At 35.9% G+C, this 17,913-nt stretch overlaps 1 protein-coding gene across 1 annotated transcript in view; it reads right to left on the bottom strand.

The window, feature by feature from the left end:
* Positions 1-1,539: 1,539 nt before the first annotated feature.
* The window catches only part of tara (SERTA domain-containing protein 2 taranis), a 54,809-nt gene continuing 38,435 nt past the window's right edge, over positions 1,540-17,913 (bottom strand). The window contains exon 2 of the mRNA XM_081730234.1: positions 1,540-7,706. Within this exon, the coding sequence (XP_081586360.1) occupies positions 5,859-7,706 (1,848 nt within the window). The 3' untranslated portion in view covers positions 1,540-5,858. The remainder of the gene's footprint in view (positions 7,707-17,913) is intronic.

The following is a 17,913-nucleotide window of genomic DNA, read 5'->3' on the forward strand; positions in this document are numbered from 1 at the left end:
ACAGTATTTATTTGATATTTTAATTTTTCAAAATAGTACGAAAAGTGGAGAAAACAAGAGAATCGCAAAATTGAACATTTTCATAGCTACACGCTTCGAGCATGAGAGCAGCACCTCGTACCGAAAATTTATACAATTAACACAGCACTGAAGAAACAATGTAAATATTTGGAAACAAAATATCTTTGTCCTTTTCCAAACTTGAAAGTCAGGAATAACTGAATTAGCAGTTTATGCGTTGACCACGCATTACCCAGTAGAACGTGCGAGATTCCTTATATGGCAAGTCTTCGTAGACTATAGCACCATGAAGTAATATCTTATCACTCTGCTTATCGATTTCTGTGAGCTCGTTGTAAGTCCTGAATATTATGTGTACTTCCGCGCTTTCGACTCACACTGGAGTCCAAGTCACGGAGGATAAAAATAGGAAAAAAAATAATAAATAAAATAAAAACAAGGAATAAAATGGAACGGACTTAGCAGGAAAAGAGTGGTGTTGGAACACCCTTTGTCAAATACAATGATTAAATATTGAATGGTAGTGACGCGAGTTGCAATATGGCGGATTTGATTTGTGCACTCTTTTGTTCTTTAGTTAAAGGTTGCCAGCTCGTGCTCGTTGTTATGTCAATACTGTGAGAATTTTGTAAACTTTAACAAAGAATATTACCTATTTTAAGAGTTATTACACGAATCCCAATGAAAAATTGGGAATTTATAAAATAAAATACAATTGCCATTAGAGTAACATAGGTAAAACCAAAATAAATCTCAAGATCCGTGTCAAGGAGCACATCAGGGATTCAAAACAAGACACCCACTGTCAGGTCTGTCGAGACATCTAAAAGAAACACAAGTTAAAGAAGGTTCAAAACGAAAATAATAACACGAGCTGGCAAACTTTCACTAAGAACAAAAGAGCGCACAAGTCGACTCCGCCATATTGCAGCTCGCATCGCCACCATTTGATGTTTAATCTTGTACTTGATAAAGGGTTTTCCAACGCCGCTCTTCCCTTGGTAAGTCCGTTCCATTTTATTCCTTGATGTTTTTATTTTACGTCTTTTCTTTTTTTTACTCCGTGAGCAAGACTCCAAGAGAGAGTCTATAAACTCGGAAGTACAAATAATATTCAGGAATTATATTAACCTGTAAGTAGAATGGCAGAATTCCTGAGCGTGGTTTTATAATATTAGTTGAAATTCTTGCAGGAAAAAAAAGAATACAGCGATCATCTTTTCAGAACTATACATAGACATAGTACTACAGTGTACTACAGTGTTGTCGAGAGAATTAAGTTATCTTAGGCGAACAAGCCTACAAATATTGTAGTAATTAAAGCCAATTAAGTAGTCTTCGGCGAATGAGCTTACAAGTTCTGTAGGCCCAATTAAATCATCTTAAGTACTGTAGTACTTGAAGTCAATTAAGTCATCTCAGGCGAACAAGCCTACAAATACTGTAGATCCAATTACGTCATACTTTCTAATCATTAATAGGAACAGGATATATATGTATATAAAAGACAAAACACAGTTTTTATTTTTTATTTTCATTAACCATTGTTTATTGCTCACTGCTTTGTTCCTGGTTCTGTACAAGGACGTCTGTACATTATGTATCTATTCGCAGCAATGAATAAATACATCTATCTAACTCGATATAAACCATTAATAAAGCACAATTTTCTTTTTTTTTTTTCCTTATTTTTTAACGTTAGTTGCCACTCTCCCTAATCCGATAAAATATCTTTGGCTTTGAAAATATACAAACCTTTTGTACATTAATGCCATTGATCTACCCCTGTTCTTGGAACCATTTAAGTTCGTTTAAGCACGTTAAGTTTCCACAGATCGTTATTGTTTCAACATAGGCCAAATGCAATACAAAATCTCTTCAAAAAGACATCTCATTAACATTGTGTGTACTGAAATAGTCGTTGAAAGAAGACGAAAGATTCATAGATTGTCTTTTATGTTCAAAAGAATTACCGTACATACTGGCCATCATAACAATAAATAATTTTCGTTATTTTTTAAACGAGTTTATACTTTCTCCAGAGCACACTCCAAAAATATTTCAAATTTTCTGAGATCATGGTTGGCATTCGCATATATATATATCAACTTTTATCATATACCTATATATAATATAAAACAACGTCATAAGTTTTCCAAGAACAGGGGATTATTTCTGGACCAGGATACCATTAAGATTATTTTTTTTTTTTAACATCACATGGGCTACTCATTAATACAGTAATTACAATAAGGCTGGTATTTTGTTACGTTTCATTTTAAGGTTATTACTTTCAAATTAACATTAACGTCTTTATGAGTACCGCCTAAAGGGCAGATTCAAGCTTACTTGAAAACTGATCCAATAGTGCGTGTGCACTTAACTTACGTAATTTCTGCGTTCACATTCAAGTACACATGACAGTATTACGGCAAATTACCCAATTCACTCAGGTTCACACGTAAATAATCCTCGGATTTTTTTTTTACTGTTAATAACACTCCAAAACTTATCGCATTTTTTTTAAAGTATTAAATAATAATGATAAAATACATTTCGTTCATAAATTATTGCTACAAAATTCGTACCAAAAAATTTTCTTCTCAGCCTTATTGTGAAAACTGCTTATTTCCAAGCCCTGTAATCTCTCTACGTAATTATAAAACCGACTTTTTTTTTATTATTAAACTCTTACGGATTTTCTTTTATTTAAAAAAAGGCAATTTTGTCTTCTAAGATTTTATCAATATGAAAATGGGTAAAAATAGTTTTCTTTAAAAACATGGCTAATTGATTGTACGTTTAATCTCCATACAAATGCTAAATCAAACACATACCTATCTCCTTGTCCATCTTTTTTTTTAACTTTTGTTTTTTTCTTAAAATAGCTGGGAGTATACAAATACAACATCGAAGAGAAGAAATGTGTCATGGGTTTTGTTATTGTTGTAGACTACTTCGTATATGTGTGTGTTAAAAAGAAACTTTTATACAATCACGAAAATCTGAAAGTGAAGCTAGACCTTGTCTTTTCATTTTCATTTTTTTTTTTTTTTTTTTTTAATTTAGACTGTAAACTGTGATCTAATTTACGAACATTTTGCTTTGATATTTATACTGGACTGATTATTACTTTTTATACATAAATTCTAACATACTTGATTTCAGTGTTAATAATGGTCACATAATTGCACAAGAATTTTATATTGTTTTTTCCTTTTAATTAAGGAAAGACAGTTAAAAAAGAATATAAGGAAAAGAAATGAACAGAATTACACAAGATAATCTTACAACTTGACCATATATACCAAAATCATATCCAAAGACGGCTGGCTCTTGAGGTAACTCACATCCATTAATAATAATAATAATTAAAAAAAAAGTAAAATTTTATCCCTGCAAGGTACAGGAATTTCATCGACACAAACTGTATACAAGATTTAATTCCATATTTTAGGTTTTCTTTCCTTAGCTTGAGCGATAAAATGTTAATTTTTCTAGATATGACTTCCTTCAAAAGCAGCCGTTCATCTAATACCTTGTTCCTCACCAGTTTTTCCTAAATATCAGTGCAAAACAATTTTCTTTTCCTTTTTCGAATTATACACATAAGATCCCAATACTCCTTTAAATAAATTACATTTTTTTTTCAATTGTTCATAGAAATTATACAGGCATGTCATGAAAAAGGACTGAGAACAGAGTGGCTTATTATTCCGAAAAAGATAAGTTATAATTATTAATCTCATCATTCTGTTTTTTCTTTCTTTAAAAACAAAAGGTTAAACGTAACACAGAGCTATTTTTTTAATGGTATCCTGAGCTACACAAATGAATCTACAGGTGACATTATGATAATACTCTAAATATCATTTTTGGAAAATAGCAACTCAGGGACGACGATTTCTTTCATTAGAACTGAGTTCCCCCTGTCCTAGATATCATGTCTCTATGGCATGACACAATGGACTAGATTTCTTTCATTTATAATCAAAATATGTATAGAGTTTTTCCTTCCAGTCAAAATATATATATATATATATATTTATGCATATATATTTAATATTTTATTTATATATATATAATTTTTTTCTTATGTACATATACCCATAGTTATTTACTCTCACTCAAATATGCACACACATACATACATTCACTCATATACATATATATATATACAGGCACACACACTATTCACACCCACGCAAGTACTTAATAGGGCATAGGGAACTGAGCTTTATTTAATAATAAACTTTTTTTTATAAAAAAAAAAAGATCGTCTCTGAGTTGTCACGAATAAAAAGAATACTTATATACTTACAAAATGCCTAAATGTGCTTGCCAACCCCGGAGAGCTAGTTTGCACTGGATATTCCACAGTTTATTTTCCATTCTTGTTTAATTATTTGTGTTTTCCAAAAGAAGAGTTCCATTTTGAAAAAGAAGAAAATATAAACACGATTGTATAATGAGATCAGTACGGTAATAAATGTATTTCATGGATTCATTTTTCTGAAATGTTTAGTACCGTAAATACTTTGATTTTTTTCCCTCTTTTTAAATCACGAAATATGAAATGTCAAGACAATTTCTAAAAATACACTAGTTTCTTTAAACACATCAAAATGTCAGTTAAGTAAGAAAATTTAGAAAAAAGAAAAACGAATATCATTTTTCACATGATACCATGGAATATCCTTTTAAAACATACAATTTATATTTATATAGATATATTTATAATATTTATGCATATATGTATATATATATACAAACTGCACATCACTTGCCAGCAACGAAGTGCCAGACGATTCATAAAGAAGTTGTTTCTGTATTTATACAGAGGGCGCAATGATGCCTGTTCCGTTGACAAGTTGAAAAAAACAAAATGTTTTTTAATAGTACTAGCAACAGCTATGAGCATTTGAAAACGATAGGGGCCTACAAGAATTCCCTTGTGCACCTTTCAACAGTTTTCTCCATAAAAATATATATGTAATTTTTCTTATCTTTCTAAATGCGAAATTAAATGTACAAAGAAAATAACAACCATAAAAAAAAAAAAAAACAGTTAAATCATCAACTTAAGGGACAATTACAGATGGCAACAGTTAATAGCACAAAAGAAATTCATGGCAACAAATTAATTATTAACAAGATATATTTTTGTATATTTTTTTGAGAAAAAAAAACTTTTTAAAAAAATATGCATCGTTGTTGAGCACACACGGTGAATTATTGAGCAGAATTTATGCATAACTTGGGATAAATTAATCATTTCATATTTTTGCATGCCAAAAAAATCTAATTCATGTTGTTACAATGCGAATTATATAAACTATCTAATAAAATTTAAAAATAAGAATCTAATTAGTTTTGTTTTCCTCTGCTTTGGCTGACAATACAACTTTTTCATTACAATTTTCAATTTCTGTTGCTAGCCTGACGAAGAGAATTTTGAACCTATTCTTTCTAACCCTTTATTATATATATATATATATCCCTCTCAAACAAGTGGGTTAACACAGCCAAGTATCTTTGTTGAAAAAACATCATCACCATGTGGAGGGGGAAGGGAGCCTACGTAAAATCATTTTGAGTTTTGAACTAAGGACTGCAAGCTGCTGATGACAAATCAATTTCTGTCTAGCAACTTTTCACAACCTGAGCGAATTAAGATCAATTGGTAACCTTGTACTTTTCAACTTTATATATATAATATAATGTTTCTATGTTGCCTTTGACAACTATCTTTTTTAATTTCACAAGCAACTCAGCACTTGATCATGCCAAGTGCTAGTGGCTATAAACATCTCTCAAAATATGGTAATCTACAAATTCTATGTTCCAACTAACACATGCATGATGTTGTCCAAGTCTTCACCTAGAAGTCTACCTTCAGGGCGACTGCCTGTTACTACAGATACTGTAGGGAACTCTGAAGGGGTTGAAGGGACGGACTTGATGATGTCATCGGCGCTCAGAGGGGTCAGTTTCCAACTGGGCAGGAAGTCATCGAACTCATGGCTCAAGTCCATGTCCCCTAAAAAGAATGAGCCACTATCCGGTCCATTACACTGTTCCGTATCCGATCCAATCGACATGGATGACAGCGAAGATGATGAGGATGACGTGGAATGAGTGGGGGAGGAAGAGGAGGAATAGAACTCTCCTAGAGAGTTGTTGTTTAAAGGATCCAGATCCGACTGACTGGACAGACTGAGCACCGAACCCCAATTGATACCTCGCCCGGAGTCATCGTCTCCCACGCCAGAGTCTGTTTCACAGCCCGGATGGGCAGGACTTGGGAAAGGGGTAGCCCTTGCCGATGACGAAAGTTCTCGCAAATTCTGTTCGTACAGAGGTAACACTTCGGGAGTAGTTATCATTGGACTGGGTCCACGGTATGGGTTTGTTCCTGGATAATTCACAGGCGCCACAGGCACTTCTGGAAAGCAGTTGGCAGTAGGATGATGGTAACTACTCGCTGGTCCTTGAACACTTTCTGCACATGGCACAGACACACACTGACCAAGGTCTTCACTCAAGCTGTGTGGGTGTGGAGAGAGGGCAGGGGGTATAGAACATACACCAGGTGGATTGTTCGATTGCACTGTTGGAGGGCCAGAACCAGGTCCATTGAAGAAGAATCCCTCCTGTTCCATCTCTCGTTCAATGTATCGCAGTGTATTGCAAATAAGAACTGAGCGATGGAGGCTTGGGTCCGGAAACTGTCTGTATCGGCTCAGTTTACACATGGAGATATTAAGGACAGCAAGCCTTTGCTGTCTATAACAAGAAGGTCCCGGCCTTTGACAGGGCGGCCTACCACAAGAACGATCACAACACACAGTCCGTGCACAACATTTGGAAGTAGTAACACCAGCACCTGGAGTCTGATAAGAGGGAGGACTATTATTCACAGCACCAGAAGTTTGGTACACACCACTAATACTACTACTGTTGCTAGTTGGAGGAATTCCTAAGCTCGGTGAACTGCCTAGGTCCAAGTACGACTTCCCGTTCTCATCACAACGAATAGTTTGATTTTGGGTGGGGGACAGTGGCGGCTGTTCCTGATTATAATAACCATTCACTGAACCTTGTTGCCAATAAGAAACACTTCTTGCGGGACCACCACCGTAATGCTGCTGACGAGAGCAGTAAGATCGTGAATCCGCGAGATCTGATCTGTACGCAGGAGTCGGTGGTCCCCCACTCATTGCGTAGCCTGTTTCCATCACATCTGCTGCATAATACACATTGGGTAGCAAAGGCTTTGTGTCCGTGGAATGAGGGGAAGTCGGTGGGGCTGCGTAGCACCCTGTCATGTCTGGTCCCTCACTATAGCGCACACATTGGTTGGCTGGAAGCAAGTAGTTTCTTCCAGCCGGCAGGTACTGATCAATCTTCTCCTCCTCCTCTTCGTCGTCGTCATCTTTCTCCTCGTCGTCCTCGTCCTCCTCCTCTTCTGGCTGATGATGCGACGTCGTTCCTCCCAGGAGAGTTGTCGCAAGGGCTGAACTTGTGCTGTCCACACCCCAATCATCGGGATCTGGGTCGGATGCTGCGGCATCACGTACAGTCTCTTCAGTACGACCCAATTTCGAAGGGTGCATTGGTAAACAATCTCCATCTTCACGTTTACGTTTGCTTGTTGTGGCCTGGAGCCCCATCATGGTAGGGCCCTACAAATAAAGAAAAGACGAAAATATTAGTATGAAGACAAAACTACATAAATCATACATAATAAATACAAATAACAAAAAAATCGCTAATATTATACTGGACAAGTCGCCACTGAAAAAGAAATATGATAATGTAAAAATGAATTAAATTTTAAAATTATTAAAGCGACAGATTTTTGCTCCTTCACCACAGGTTTTTGCTCCTACTATCTTAGACAATTCAGCAATAAAACATTCTTTATTTCAAGTTTAGTAAGTTATTCTGACTAAAAAAATATAATCTGTTGCTTATTAACAAATAATAGAATGGAGCTTCTGGTGTTTTTTTTTTTTCTTCTTAAAAGAATATGCATGCTAGGTATCATCTGCAGATAATCATGATATCAGGGGGTGACCCGGGGTAAATTTTCCCTCCTGGGATCAAATATCCTATCGTGCTCAATATGGATTCCCAGTGTTTCTGTAATATTACTTTTCATTCCCAGTAAATTGAAATCCCCACCACTACCATTAAAGAACATCCGAAATCACGACTGCCTGCAAAAATAGGAATACAATGACATTAATTAGAGAGAAGAGAGGTGTGGCCGGTATTATCATGAAAATAAAAGCATGAAAGTGGTGTTGGATTGTACACAATGCAAGAAGAAAATGGTGATCGAAGATCCTGATTTGATACCAAGTGTCCTTATTCAAATTGATGTAACAAAAACAAAAAGCGCTGCAGAGTAACGTAGAAGAGAATCTGCCTGTATAGACAGACGGCTGTGGAGCGGAGTTAGAGTAACCTTCATCCAACAGTGGATTAACAATTTTATATTTTCTTTCAAAATTTTCTAATTTCGTTGGTACCGTCCGCAACAAAAAACCTGCAACATGAGCATATAAGTTTATTGTGAAACGACGAAGTCTTTTGCTCCAAAATAAGTGTGCAGGGGAGGGTGATGAGGTTTCTCTGGCGTGCCACTTAGACGTTATGTTGATTCCCTGCGCTGTTAGGCGTAGTTTCACAATAAACTTACATGCTCATGTTGCAGGTTATTTTGCTGTAGACTGTACAAGTCTATTCTACATTTATTATTATTATTATTATTATTATTATTATTATTATTATTATTATTATTATTATTATTATTATTATTATTATTAGGGTGCTCTGTTAACGAAATACATATACGGTAATCTGTTATGAGTATTTTATTTCACAGGACATATAGCCAAGGAATAATTTTTCTGTTGGTCGGTCGTTCAGTAGCCTGAATCATGCTACAACGGAACGAACCACTGACTCATCACGTGCTTTCCACCAGGAAAAGGGCCTTGCGTCATCTTGGCCGCTGCTGATGAAACGCGCATGCGTCACGCCTATCAAGATTCAGATAGCTAAGCTAATGTAGCTGTTATTTTCCTCCGTTTTGTCGTCAGTTCTTTCAACTTTGGTCCATCTACCTTCTTCCTCTTAATGACTTCCAATTTATTTTACCCCCCGATCACAGTTCGAGAGCATATACTTCAAATATCGTTCACGAAGCATATGCTTTTTTTTTTTTTTTTTTTTTAAAAAAAAAGCAAAGTTGAACACTTTCTGGACAAATCCGTTCGTGCATGATTCTGTTTGCAACACAGAAATTTCAATTTTTGAAACACTTTTCATTATTACACCTATTCTACATAAGAATGTAGATTCGCTAATTGAAGATGTTAAAGTCTCACATATTTAATTCATTATATGCTATTTGCTCGCTACACGAAGTGTTGTGTGCAACATATTATATTAATTATGTAGTAATTGCAATGAAATTGGAAAAAGTAACCGAATCTTCATATCAGGCTGAGTAAAAAGCAAATAGCATATTTCATATCCAATCCAGATGTAAAAATATGCTATTTTCTTCGGTAACTGTATGAACAGAAATAATCAGCATTAGCCTGGTGGTTCAGTACTAAAAGTGCTCAATTCTGGTGCTACGAGGACCTGGTTCAACTCCAATCCATGTTAGTTTGTGAAAAATACCATCGATGCCGTGATTTCTCATTTCATCAATTATTTCCATAATTTGTCTTTTTTTTTTTTTTTTTTTTTAGCGTAAAGGACATAATCGTGCGACATTGGAAAGGAAATAATTAGCTGGAATTGGGAGCAAACTTTCATGCACACCCATCAATTAGCAATTGAACATGGCAAGGGATAAGGAAATCAGCCAGGAATATAAGTAAAGGTACTCTTCCAGCGTTTGCCTGGTGACGCTATAGCTGTATGCAACGGTATGACGTACCGGCATTTTTTTTCTTTCCAATACGATTTCTCTAATCATCCCTTTCTTTATTTATATGATTTTTTTTTTCAATTTACATTGATTTGAAGACTGTGGAACAAGATATTCAACAGATGGCAATACTTGCTCTTTTCTTCCACTTGATTGTCTTCACAGCCAATCAGAATCCGTAACATGATGAAAACGTAACTCGCCCTCCCTTCCCCCCAAGAAAAAAGCACTGGTCATATGTATTCAACATAGCAATGAAACACATGTTTACCAAAATGTACTTTTTTTTTAATTTCTTGTGTTCAAAAATTCACGAATTGACTTCGTACAAACTGTTACAAGAACAGCTCTCTTCTTTATAACCAACATTTTATGGAGCTTTAAGATCGTTGTTCTGTGCCAGATCATGGTAAGAGGTTGTTGTTTCATGACTTTACAAGAGAAGTTTTAAAGATCATTGTAAGAGGTAGAAAGAAAGTCCACCCTGAAAACGTGAATTTCTTTTACTTCTTTTACTTTTTTTTTTTTTTTTTTTTTGGTGCCTCTCGTGTCCAGTAACCCTACTTCCACTGGACTACCCTATGGAATGAGCGTTGTGGTGAAAGTCGGGTAGAAAATCAGGAACGAAAGAAGAGACCAACGTTAGCAAGTAGGTAAGTAGGACATGGAGCTTGAACTCACCGACAGAGGCGCTACAAGCACTTTTCAGACGCTTTCTTTTATTGTTTATACGCAGTATACTTTTTCCAACCACAGAATACTCGATTTGTTCTTTAGTACAATTTTATCTATTTGTAATCCTTCGTAATAACGTTACGAAAATTAAAGTATGTCATTATCTAAATCTTAAATACTCGCGTAAGAACGTTTGGCTTTATTACAAATAAACTTCCAGATAACATTCTTTTTAACTAATACAAAAAATGATCGACTTCTTTCCTCCGGTTTCTGCAATGTTCGGCAACGTGCAACACTCCAAGTTATTTACGTGTTGCATAAATCAAGTTAAATACCATTTCTGGAATGCTATTTTCAGGCGTTCAAAAGCTATTTTTCTCCCAAATTTTATGTATATGTATATATACGTATTATGCAGTACATTTGAAGTCACAACAATGATAAATCTGCTTCTATTATCTAGTTTGTGTATGTCTCCAAGACTCTCGAAACAACGAAATAATAAGTAATATTTCTGGACCGTTCATACATCTTATGCTTTACAGGAGATAACTGCAGTAAGGCAAGCAAACTGCATTACGCATCATTTGCTGTTCTTAACGCGGGCAAATGTCCATCTTTATCGTCCAATAGTTCAAGGGTCAAAAGATGGCATGCTGGCATGATGCAGTTTAAATACAACTCACTCACTGCAGAGCATAAACGCTGTGATCTGTTCAATTCACTTATCACAATATTCTACGTACGAATTCCGGATATGATATATACGGGATACATGCCTGTGTGAACTGTACAGTTAGTCCATACCCTAACCAACTATTAAAAAAAAAAAAAAAAAAAAAAAGAATACATTTTTGTATAAGTCAGGATTCCCATATTACAACATTTAATTTCAACCAGTGCACTCATTTTAAAGGCAATACACGTACAATACAGAAATAAGAGTATTCCTAAAAATTCGAACCTAAACAAACCCTACGAAGTGTTAATTGTTAAAGCAGGGACGTCTCTGAGGGGCAGGGGATAATTCATCCCCTAAGTTTGAGAAACACATGCTTTTGAATAAATTGTATACTAATATACTCATAAAAACGTTCAACTGTTATTTCAGTGGATAATCTTGTCCTCCTCCACCCAGCCCCGGCAAAATCTGAAATGACGGTACTGGGTTTTAAAGGCGTATCATTGCTACTATCGGAAAGTTTAGTTTCGTTAACATGCCGTTCTGACAAGATTTTCTGGGTTTATTTAATTGACATTAGATTCGTTTAAATTTTGTTTATTTACGGAACAACAAAAACTAGAAATACTGCACAAAATTTACGGTATAACGAACAAATAATTCTATTTTTTTTCTTTCTATTCTCAAACGCCTTCCTTCTCCGGTAACCTTCTTCTTACAATCTTCATACACTCGATGCCTTTCTCCAGTGAAAGTCAAGCTCCCTGCAACCCTGAGTACTTAATCCCCCCTCTCCTCCTCCTCCTCCTCTGACGCAAAGGTAGAAGTCTTGAGAAACACCACCAGACTTCTTCCGTAGTTGCTCCACTCCAAGTGAGCTCTCTTACCCCAACACAAGGCACGAAGTGAAATTCCCTTCACAGCGACTGATGATGCAAGTTTCTCTGGAAATCAAGCCACTGTGCTCCAATCCACATTGCAATAACCATAGAGTAACATACAGTAAAACCTTTCTACGTTAACCACTATTAGTTCATATCCAGTGGCCAAATCTTTCCACATGGCTGTATGTATAAAGTTTCACATGACAATCTGATTCATTCATTAGTGAATAATATCGAATACCAAGAGCCTTAGTTCGATGTTTCGTACCGCAAATATAAGTAATTCTTCCTTCATTGTACCAAATAGCTTGATAGCGTTTCGAAATATGAATTTCTCGTGGTTGAATATTGCAAGCACATTGGAACGTTTAAAGGCGTACTAATTTTCTGAGGAAAAAACTAAGATTTATTATTCTGCTTAACACCACGCTGGAGGAATTGGTTGAGTTTTTTATCCGATCATGAATCATGCATTTACTTAATTTTCAAATACATTCTGCATGGCCAATTTCTACTAGAATCACCAACAATCACAATGAACAAAACGGGAAAAGAAATGTAGAAGAAAATCAGACAGAGTACTATACCAACATTTGTCTGGTGTAACTAAGGGAGAAAAAAACATTTTAAAAAATCTGTCTGGGCGGTCGACCACCGGATTTGAACTTGGGATTTTCCGATTGCACAGAACGCTATCTACTATCAAGAATATTGAACTACGGAGAGGGGAATGCTTATTCTAAGCCAAAACATGTCATTATAAAATTTAGTGTAACTCATGGATTTACCTCTTTCAAAGCACTTTGCATATAAACAATTATTATATACTAAAAGGTTATGCTAATACCAAGTAATGAATCCATCAACCTGTTATTGATTCATGTGTGTAACTCGTCACGCACGCAGTTACTTCTTTCTAAGCACAAGTGTTTTCGCAGAAACTCGCTTGGATATTGTTTACATCAAGTGGCCACGCGAAAACTGGAATCAAAAATGTTTTTAACGTGGCGAAACCCAGGAACTGGAATGAACTTCATCACTATAGGTGTCCTTGTTTACAGTTTAAAGTTGTTTCTTTCTTTTTATTTTACGTTCAGAAACATTGCCACACTGTTTATGACACGAGTATCCGTCTAGTCAAAATCTTTGATTAGTGAGGAGAATATTAACATTCTAATCTTTATTTTGCTTGTCTTTCAAGTGCTTTTTTTATTTTTTATTTTTTTAAGTTTCTACTTGTTGCATTGGGTAAAGGATGGAGAATTGTAGGCATGCAATCAAAGTTTAAAAAGAACCCAGTTGCACGTGACAAGGAGAAAACCATTCTACACGCCGCGTCGTCCTCCAAGTACTCCCGTGTTCAACCTTGTTGGCAAGGTCTTTCTGACCTTCCATCACTACACCCAACCAATTGTACACACTGGAAAACAAAGTTCGTTCTACCATTTTTGCTGAACGCGAATCTACACTCGGCTGAATTGTAGAAACACCCGTTAAGGTATTGATGAAAATCATATATTTAAGTAGATGCCATTAAAATTACAGAGCTGTATTCGATTTTTTCTTTTTCTTTCTTTCTTTTTAATCTTGTTCCTTGGACAATACTCCTCACCGTCCAAATGAGAGTAAATTGATTTTGTACAGGAAATAAAGCAGCTAGTACTATTTTCCGAGTAAAAGAAATGCATACTGACTACAAAACTATAGTGTATATTCCACTATAGACTTCCAACAACCTTGAACAATTGGTTGGTTAGAGTTTTGCACAACTCCGAGTCTATATGAGATATGGATCTGCCATTTAAGCTGGAGTTCGAACCATCGTAACGCGTTCGATTTTTTTCATGTTCTTCCCCCGGGAATCGAAACCGGGACTACCTGCAGAAAAAGAGTACACACTAGCCACTAGACCACCGGGCAGGAACACTAGTCTTTGCACCAATGTTCAGAAATAAGAAAATGTAGAGACCCTTATATTTGGTACGATTTCACAAAGATGACCGACCATACAGTGTTTGGTTCTAAACAACGATACTGGCCAAATTCCTTGAACACTGAAGACATTCGACTGCGTTTTATTGCTTTTCTCTTAATTCTAAGGTACATTATAACAGAGAGAGAGAGAGAGAGAGAGAGAGAGAGAGAGAGAGAGAGAGAGGGAGAGAGAGAGGGAAAAAAGTTTTCTTCGTTAGGAAATTACTAACCCAATGACTGTTGTTCAAAGTAGTGAATCAAATCCAAAAATATAGCCAATACGTTACAAGGGTTTTTAATAACTTTACCGGATACTGTGTATCTGTGTGTTTATCGAAAAAGAACAAACGATAGCTGCAAACAAGTTTTAATGATGACACCTCGTTTGACCTTAGCTTCTGTAACTGCAGATAGCTCTGCCCAGGGACAATTGTTGATACCCTCCCTCATAGATTAAAATTCTCTACAACGAAACTATTTCTAAATGATGTTTCAACTACTGTACACGTATAGTAGTTTACTTTTGCCACAGATATCTAGTCCTCCGTATAGTGGCAATTATTATTATAGTATTCGTCCGCCCAACCATCGGCCCGCTGTATAGTCACAATAATTTTAAGCCTGCAAGTTGTCTGCCTGCTAGCGCCATCTGTTGGCTGGCACCAGTCAGGCAGCACCAGTAGATATACTGTACATGTACATATTAAAGCGACACAGACTGCCATGTTATAACAAGGATTATTATTATTATCTGGTGGATATTATATTATATGGCTCAAGTTTCTTGACGTATCTTGTTTCTAATTTACAATAGATACTCAAGAATCACGGGATTTAATCTATCCAGGTACATCGCCAAAAGTATTTTTTTTCAAACCAACTATATCCGAAGTGCACATCTCACATTACTTTACCTTACTATATACATTACATACCGGATCTGTTGATCTAGTGCTACCGCATGTGCCTTTGGCACAGGTGGTTCAGGGTCCGATTCTCGCATTACAAATAATTAAACACGTTACGATATTCAGATTTCCCATTAAACTGTAGATACACGTACCATATAACCCCGGCTTTGAAAAAGGACGCTAAATTTCAAGAAATGAACAATTTATTATACTATCACGCACGTCAGAGACATATCTTTTAAGGCTATAAAGACGGAATGTCACTCCAATTCTCACAGTCTGGGGCAAAATTCAGAGACGCTTAGCACCAAAAAGGAGCACTGGGCCGTCGTAGATCCTCATGGATTGATAGCTCAGTGCTGAGTTATTTGTATGATCATTCAACAATAAATACTGCATGCATACATACATACATCAAGCTCAATTTTGGAACAATAGCCTCTTATACATAGCTTTACGCCCTATGCCTTTGTCATGGAGTAAAAAAAAAAAAAAAAAAAAATACAGATAGTGTAAAAGACAATATGAATCACGTAAATTTTATAAACTTCATGCTACCACAGTGAGTTTTCTTTCAGCCTTCTCTTATTCGCTTGACTCAATCCGAAGTTGCGTCGAGTTATTTCCCTCTTTGCCATACAGTTGGTTCGAGTGCTTGAGACAGGGGAAATGACGTCACCTGACGTAAATTCCCGCCAATGACGTGTTTCGAGGAAAAAAAGGGGAACAACTTTCTGCTTTTTTTAAAAAAAAAAAAAAGCAGAGAAAGAAAAACAGGATTTGCATACTTCTTTTCAAGAAGATTTTACGATTTAGTAGGAAAAAAATAGTGTTTTTACATGAAATCTTTCACTGCAATCATATACATACTACACTACATTATCTTCTATTATCTACAACGAATGGCGCCTTTTTGTCTAGTTATTCAGTACCACAGATGGGAACCCTAACTCATTTTTGCTCTCAAGACGGCCGTCCTCACCCTCACTCACCATCATTTTGGTAGATGAGGGTTAGGGTGGCTGAGGGCTAGTGTGAGGGAGTTGACTGAGGGTGAGGGTGAGTGAGGGTTAACAAAAATGTCCATTTCCGTTCAGTACCGATACAAAAATAAATAACATTATAGTACGCCAAAAATTGACGACTCTCTCATCTAATAATTCCAGCGATTAATGAAACTAATACATGTTTTAAAAAATTGGGAAGGTCACCTAGGATCGAGTCCTAGTCAGAATATTATTTATTTCTCATCGCCTCGCCTCGCCTCACTAGGCAAAAATGAAATGAAATCTTTTACGTCCTACGGTTATGCCGGTTAGACTAAAGGAGACGGTGATGATGAGAGATGCGTGAAATGAAGAAAGTGGGAGGAAACGGAAGAACCCCGAGAAAATCTACGAGCACGGTGTTTGTCCACAACGAAGTCCACACGGTGCGAGCTGGGATCGAACTAGGGACCCCATGCACCAGAGGTGAATGCTCTACCACTGAGCCACCATAATGCACCAAGGCTAAGGAAGAACCACTGTTTTTTTTTTTTTAATGGCTAATTAAACTTTATCTTCTTTATTCTTGATTATCTTTAACTCTAAACAATGGAGTTGACTGGAATGCGTCAAACAAACTATAATATTTAATCAAAAACAAATATACTGTATATCTTTTTTAAATGAAAAGTGCTGTTTTATCATTACAATAAAACTTTATTAAATTTCCTCCCTCTTCTTTTATTATTGATTCAGATCGAAATCCAAGCAAGCAATAGATCTACTGCATTAACTTCAGCTTTCACATATTCTAAGTTCCGTCAGACGAGTTCCCTCCATAATTTACTTGGCAAAAATCCTACCAACAATACGTTTGAATGTAACTCTTATCAATTCCATTGTTGTAGTGGCACGCAGCGAATTATTAAGTATACAGAAAACAGGATAATCTGGCGCTTCTAAACTGGTCTATCAACCTACACCAGTTTTCTTTTCGGGACAAACATTACAAATATACCGTATTTATATATATATATACGGTATACACACACACACGTAAAAACAAAAGTGCCGTTTGTTGAAGAAAAAAAAAGGTAAACAAAACATTTCAATTAACCGCACATGTATTTATGTAAGTTACATAATAAGCATCTACAAAATGATTAAGCTTATTACTCCATTATTATGAAGAAAACAATAGGTTACACGCTGTTCAAGGGCAATGTCTTCATTCATCACCTGTCAAACTGTTTCGACCGCATGTACTTAACATTATATTAAATGCGGCATACCGCGGAAGGTCGGGGATCTACATTTCCCCCCTCCCTCTTATTTTTTTTTATCTAATACACCTGACAACGTCGCATCATCTGGTACATAACAAGTGACGCATGGTCGGTTCTTTGATGTACTGTGACGTATTGGTGGGCGGGGCGGATGAAAGAAAGAAAAAAAAGGCGGAGATTTAAAAGCCCGAAGCAGATGGGAAAACTCGGTCCCCGAGCACGTGGAAGGGTATGAGGACTCTGAATCATAAAATAGATAGATTCCGTCACTTGATTTATGATCTCGGAACTTGAAGTGACACAAATATCACTTCTTTTACCACTTAATATATTTTTGAGGTTTTCTTTCTCAGAAATAGTAATCCAATGCTCACAATTCGTATTGTTACTGTGGATGGCAATATATGAATTTTCGGTTCATATTTTAAACACACCGTTACGTTAAATAAAGTCCTTATGTATTATTAATGGTGTGCAAAATACTGTTTATATAATTATTTCAAAACTAGTGATGTAATACTAATAAGAACTTATGAACT

This window comes from Thermobia domestica, chromosome 11 (genome assembly GCF_964235325.1).
Source record: "Thermobia domestica chromosome 11, izTheDome1.hap1.1, whole genome shotgun sequence".
NCBI classification, from domain to species: Eukaryota; Metazoa; Arthropoda; class Insecta; order Zygentoma; family Lepismatidae; genus Thermobia; species Thermobia domestica.